The sequence below is a fragment of the Myotis davidii genome, unplaced genomic scaffold (genome assembly GCF_000327345.1).
Source record: "Myotis davidii unplaced genomic scaffold, ASM32734v1 scaffold484, whole genome shotgun sequence".
Lineage (NCBI taxonomy): Eukaryota > Metazoa > Chordata > Mammalia > Chiroptera > Vespertilionidae > Myotis > Myotis davidii.
In genome coordinates, this window is record NW_006295459.1 from 792,562 (window position 1) to 799,380 (window position 6,819).

A 6,819-nucleotide genomic window follows, 5' to 3' on the forward strand; every position below is an offset into this window, starting at 1 on the left:
CAACATCAAGTCCACTGTAGGAAAAAATACACAGTCAGGTGAATTAAATATGGCATGTGTCTTGTGACATTGTGAGAAGGAATAGGGGAAACTGACTTGGAGGAACATGAGTTAAAGGGTCAATGATGAGTAGATCAGTTAAGAACTGTTGTATGTATGTATACCTGTTTGGATGGAACCCATGTAACTAAGATCATGGGACCTAAGAGTAAGCACAGCTTCTGAAAAGGGATCAGAACATGGCGATTTGAAGAACCTGTAACTTCTTACCCCAGTAGCTTTGGGCTTCTGCCAGCTCTGAAATGACAAAAGTTTCAATGGTGCGGTTAGAAGCAAAAAAGGCAACTCTAATTCCCATCCTTTCTCTTGAGTGGGAACAGAGTAGGGGAAGCCTGTGATGCTGTCAGCTGGTGAAGGAGGACAGCTGATCATTCCCGCTTAGATGTGTTCACATCTTCAGCACAGGGTACCGGGGTCTTCTTGTGAGGCCTACCTCCTCTCTTTTATCCTCATATAGAGAAGCACCCATTACCCCATGTGCTCTGGGACTATAAGAATCCCCCACACACATCCTTCCTCTGGCTCTCCTCACCTTTAAACACTTGCAGCATCCAAGGCAGATCTGGAACTCGGAATGTACTCTTTACTTTCTTGGAAACAATTTTTGGCTTCTTCAAGGTCCAGACCTCACTCCTAGAGAAGACAAAAATTGGTCCCTCACACTTCTTACCTTGTGTCTCTCCAAGACCACTGTCTCTCACCACTGTCTCTCCACTGATGCCTTCTCACTTGAATCCTCTTCAATGAAAAGCCTGAGGGAGATACAGGTGAGAGTCCTGACACTGCAACCAGAAGGAATGTCTTCGTGTCTACCTTTCTATTTACTCTCTGTGTGACCTTGGGAAGGACTTCTTCTCATAAAGCTCATGTTCTTCCTTCCCAAATGGAAAAATTAACCCCATACTCTCTACCTCTTAAAATAATACACTATTAGATGTAATGGTGGTACCTTTAAAAGTTGTTTGGTGCCTCTAATAAAAAGCATTTCACATATGGAGGAGTCACTGCCATCTCAGTGGTTCCTCCAGGAAGAGGCCAAGGATAATGGTGCCCAGGCAGATGCTTAGTGGAGACGCTCTAGAACCTAGTTTGCAAATCTGAAGTGTTTTCTATGTCTATTATTCCAGTACAGATGCTGAGTATCCTGTATAATAAAGAGGTAATATGCAAATTGACCCTCATTCTGTAATGCCACCTCAAGATGGCAGCATGTACAACAGGGGAAGGGGAGCAGGGCAGAGTCAGCAGCCACTCTGTACGGCTTCTGCTGGGGTTTCCATGGCCCTGTGTGCATGCTGCAGGGGCAGGGCCCGGTGGCTGCTGCACATGGCCCAGAGGAGGGGCATTGGGGCGGCACTCCAGGACTTGGGGCCATCCCATGGCACACTGGCCACACGGGGGACCCTGGGACTCGAGGCAGTCCCATGGCACGTGGCAGGGGGGGAGTAGGGAGGGATCCCAAATCTTGTGCAATTTCATGGGAAGGGTCACTAATAACATATAAAGTCACATTCTCTTCTGGGGAATCATTTCAAACATTTGGGAAAGGGGAAGATAATACATCCAAATTACTAATGATCAGAATTTCATGTGCTTGATGCTGCCAAGAGGGTAGACAACTTTAGACAAAGGAAGCCATTTTTCCTAGAAGTTGTTAACACATGTAAAAAGAAAAGAAATTTATTATTGACACCAGAACTAAAGTCACTATTCCCTGAGATTTGAGTCTTTCATTTATTTATTATTAATTAATTAATTAGTTAATTAATTCATTGCAATCCAAAGAACATCACCTAGAAAGACCTTGTTTCACTATAGAGAAATGGATATGTAAGGAAAATGTTCTTGTAGAAGATTTGGGAGCCTGTGAGGTAAAGAGGAAAAGATCTTCCCTGTGATAAGACAGACACCTATTAAATATAGAAGGAAGAGATGAAGGTTTGACTAAAATGAGTGAAGTTATGGTATTCTGATACTGTAACCTATTCTTTCTTTCAAATCATTTTTTATTTTTCAATTACAGCTGACATACAATATTATGTTAGTTTCAGGGGTTCATTCCAGTGATTTGACATTATAAATCTTACTAAGTAATCATCCCCCAAAATCTCATACCTACCTGACACCATACAAAGCTATTTCTCCCATCCGAATGTTCTCTGTATCTATGAGTCTGTTTCTGTTCTGCTTGTTTATTTTTATTTTTAGATTTAATTGTTGACAGATATGTTTTTATTGGCATTTTATTGTTCATATTTGTAATTTTTACTTTCCTCTCTTCTTAAAGAATACCCTTCAACATTTCATGTAATACTGGTTTGGTGGTAATGAACTTCTTTAGCTTTTTCTGGTCTAGGAAGCTCTTTACCTGACCTTCAATTCTAAATGAGAGCTTTGCTGGGTAGAGTAATCTTGGTAGTAGCTCCTTGCTTTTCATCATTTTGAAGATTTCATGGCACTCCTGGCCTGCAAAGTTTCTGTTGAGAAATCACCTGAAAATCTTGTGGGAGCTCCCTTGTAGGTAACTAATTACTTTTCTCTTGCTGCTTTTGAGATTCTCGCTTTTGCCTGGTTGGCATGGTTCAGTGGTTGAGCGTCAACATATGAACCAGGAGCTAACAGTTTATTCCCGGTCCGGGCACATGCCAGGGTTGTGGGCTTGATCCCCAGTGTGGGGTGTGCAGGAGGCAGCTGATCAATTATTCTCTTTTATCATTGATGTTCCTATCCCACTCTTACTCTCCCTTCCTCTCTGAAATCAATAAAAATATATATTTTTAAACAGATTCTTATTTTGTCTTTAACCTTTGACATTTTAAAAATTTAAATATATACTTATTGTTGACAGTATTACAGATATCTTCCATTCCCCTCACCCCTTATCCCTCTCTAGCCAGCCTCTACCCCTCCAAGGCCTTCATTAAACTATTGTCTGTGTCCATGGCCTATGCATATAAGTATATAAGTTCTTTGGTTTATCTCTTCTTGTTCCCACCACCACCACCCTGAGATATGTCCATCTGTTTCTAGCTTCCATGCCTTGGGTCTTATTCTGTTGGTCAATTCATTTTGGTCATTAGATTCCACAAGTAAGGGAATTCATGTGATGTTCCCCTTTCTCTTATTGGCTTATTTCACTTAACATAATAGTCTCCAGGTGGCATTTTAATTATAATGTGTCTTGGTGTAGGCCTCTTTGGATTCTTCTTCTTTGGGACTCTTATTTCTAATGCTTCTATTATCCCAAAATCTGTGACCTCCCACCACCCAAATTCCATACCATTACAAAGTTTCACCTGTTATCAACAATTTGAAATACTGTAATACCCAAGTTTACCACATCTGTGATTTTTTAAAATTATAATTGATTCAAAATTACTCTTATAGCTATAATTTTGTCATCATACAAAAAAGAAAAAAAAAAGGACCATGCTTCGTCTCACACACACATACCTTTTAAAGATGTTAATCATATCCTGGAGAAAAGAGAGAAAACATAAGTCAAGAGTAAGGTTTCCAGATTTAGAAAATTAAAATGGCTAGTTAAAATGTAATTTTGAATAAATCATAAATATGTTTCAGTATAAGCATGGCTTCTGAAATATTTAAGATACTCTTACACTAAAAAATAATGTGTTATTTATCTGAAATTCAAATTTAGCTACACATCCCTTATTAAGTCTTCCTACCTTTCAAAGTTTTGCTCACCTTCCTCTTCACATCCCTAGCACCCCTTGATCTGGTGTAAATAAATAGATGGTCAGAATATAGATGGGGGACAAACTGTAGAGATAAGACCCAGACCAACCATCTTAGAGGAGTCATGTAAGGATAGTGAAAATATGCTTCCAGGACCTAAAGACAGTATATATTTAAAAGGAAGAGAGGAGCCTACTATTTCTTTATACACATTCATGAGAAGACCCCCTTAATTTATTATGATTTTATATATTCCAGTGACAAAGGAAAATTTATTTTTTAGACATAATTCCAAACTCTGGGGAATCAAAGATGATTAATCAATAATTACATTCCTCAGGACATACATTTTTCTTTTGCTGTAGGAACAAGCAAACTAGTACTCAAGCAAATGTTTTTCCGTGTCTTCTTCTACTCATTCTATACATTCTACACACTACCCTAAAGGAATCTCATCAATGCGTAAGTATGATATAAGTCACAGAAACCAGCAGTAGAGAAAGTCTATAATGAAATTGACTGTTTCCCAGCCATTTACATTCCATTGTCCAGAATAGTATCAATATCTATTTCATCACTGTCTTTCATTAAAAAGTGTATCTTAGCCTGGCTGTGCCCAGTGGCTGAGCATCGACCCATTAACCAAGAGATCAGAGTACATGAATGAGGTGCAGGCTCAATCCCAAGAGGGGGCATGCAGGAGGGAGCTGGTCAATGATTCTCTCTCATCATTGATGTTTCTATCTCTCTCTCCCTCTCCCTTTCTCTGAAATCAGTAAAAACATATTTTTAAAAGAATGTTTTAAAAGTGTATCTTACTCTGAATTCCAATATTGTACTAAACCAGTTCAGTCCCTATGCTAAGCTTCTTTTAGCCATCTCATCTTTCCCATCATAACATTATTTGCTTATTTGGACAAAAATACACCAATATATTTGGTTTCCCCCTCTTTAGTCTAAACCCTTTTATACCAACAAAGCCTTGGCTGCCAGTTGGCTGTACCTGCTCAAAACGTTTTACACTCTGTATTAGGTTTATGTTGTTATTGTATCTGACAAAAAACAGCCAGAACTGCCTTAAATTTAAAAGAAAAAGAAAAAACTCAGCCAGCAGGTGGACATTCTCCGAGGGGTCCCAGACTACGAGAGGGCACAGGCCAGGCTGAAGGAAATCTCCAAGTGCACAAATTTTAGTGCCCCGGGTCTCTAGTCTTTTAATAAGGAAGAAAATGCAGACACGAAGCGGGGAAGGAAGCTTAATCTCTGTGATTTCCCCAAATCACATATATAGGTGCTCCGGCCCAAGTCCTACCTGTAGCATGTCTATAGATGATTCACACATATGATTTTGGAGATACAAGATGAACTCTCTCATGTACTGCCTCTGCTGGACCACCTGATAGTTAGCCTCTGCCAAGTTATCCAGCGCATGCACTTCGTCTTCCCACAGCTTTTGCAGCTCCATTTGCTCCTCTCTGTCCAGGACGTCTCTCATTTCATCAAACCCTTTCCGAATCCTCTCTCTCTCAGTCTGCATGTGATTTGTTGGGGAAGAGAAGAGGAAGAAACAGTCAGTCTGTCCAGCTGAGGGCCTGGGCCTTGGGATCCAAGACAAAAGTGATATTCCTCAGGCACTTAGGAGGTAAAAGAAAATGGGCCATTCCCGGGAAAAGCATTTTCCCAACTCTTTTCTCTTGAGTTGCTCCCAAAGTAATTCATTCAAGTTTACTTTCTCAAGGCCCACCAGGAAACACAATGTGCTTCCTGAATGAGACTTGGATTACAGGCACCTGTCTTGGATAATCATGCCACACTGCATATGAAACTCCTCTACTCATATCTCCGAAACGGAATCCTGAGCCTTCCTTAACGTTTCTTCTGGAAGTATCAGAACCTCAAACTTGATGAATGAAATGGGACACAGATGCATGAATCACTTTTACATTGGTCTTCTCTATGTCTTTGCCTCTGCTTTCACTTGGGAGTGTCTACTCTGTAGCTCTCAACTCTTAATAGGAATGGAACTGAATGAGGACTGAACAAACATCTTCTCAACTCATTAATTCTGAGCTAACAAGGAGGAAGGGGCATCCTTGTGATTGGACAAGGTGCTACTAAGTTTGCTATTTTAGAGCTGCCTCAAGAATAATGTCTTTTTACCTCCCAGGTAGCTCTCTCTTCATTGATGACAGCTTCCAACTCCTCAACTTCCTGTTGCTCCTCTGTCAGCCTGTCCAGAGCTGCCTCTAGCTTCTCCTGTGAGAAAGGAACCACCAAAGTCAAGCTATGAGCTTCCTCACACCTAGATAGCAGATAAATGGAGAAGAAATCAGGCTCATCTCAGAAGAGACTAGAATTTCAGAACTGAAGCTAGCAATTAGAACTGAGAATGCAGACAGAAATCTGAGGAAGTATGTGTGTCCTTTATCCCAGGGTGATGCAAGTTTTCATCTCTATGTTAAGAGTAGCTTGGATTTCTCTTTTCCTAGAGAAAGAGCTGGTCCTGCAGCAAGCAAAGTCCTTTCTCCTCAAGAACACTCTTCCCAGATCTAACCAATCATGTTCCTAAAAATTCCATCTGTTCATGGGGCAATCAGAATTTATCTTGAGAAATTCTCACTCATACAACTTCTCTTTGATATGCATATTACTGAAGAAAATGAATGAATGCACAACAATGTCCCTCAGGCTTCAGAAGCTGAGCCAAGGATATCAAACAGAATGCAGCACTCAGTTCTATGATGACAAGGGAAAGAAATAGGATTAAGCAGTAAAGATTTCACTTCAGGTAACATTCTGCCTAATGTTTCCACACTCTGGGGCCTACCTGACATTCCTTGACCACCTCCTCCACGAGGGATATTTGGTGACCTGGGTGCTCCTGGACACAAAGGCTGCAAATGGCCTTCCCATCTTCCTTACAGAAGAGATGGCAATTTTCCCCATGTTGCTCACAGAGACCATGTTGCTCACAGAGACCATGTTGCTCACAGAGACCATGTTGCTCACAGAGACCATGTTGCTCACAGAGACCACGTTGCTCACAGAGACACAGCATCT

The 6,819-nt window shown here is 40.7% G+C and overlaps 1 protein-coding gene across 1 annotated transcript in view; it reads right to left on the reverse strand.

The window, feature by feature from the left end:
• Positions 1-6,817, reverse strand: part of LOC102773168 (E3 ubiquitin-protein ligase TRIM22) — a 7,982-nt gene extending 1,165 nt beyond the window's left edge. The window contains exons 1-6 of the mRNA XM_006770069.2: positions 6,587-6,817; positions 5,920-6,015; positions 5,072-5,290; positions 3,514-3,536; positions 593-693; positions 240-297 (exon numbers count right to left, since the gene is read on the reverse strand). Coding sequence (XP_006770132.2) covers positions 240-297; positions 593-693; positions 3,514-3,536; positions 5,072-5,290; positions 5,920-6,015; positions 6,587-6,817 — 728 coding nt within the window. The remainder of the gene's footprint in view (positions 1-239; positions 298-592; positions 694-3,513; positions 3,537-5,071; positions 5,291-5,919; positions 6,016-6,586) is intronic.
• Between the last annotated feature and the right edge of the window lie 2 nt (positions 6,818-6,819).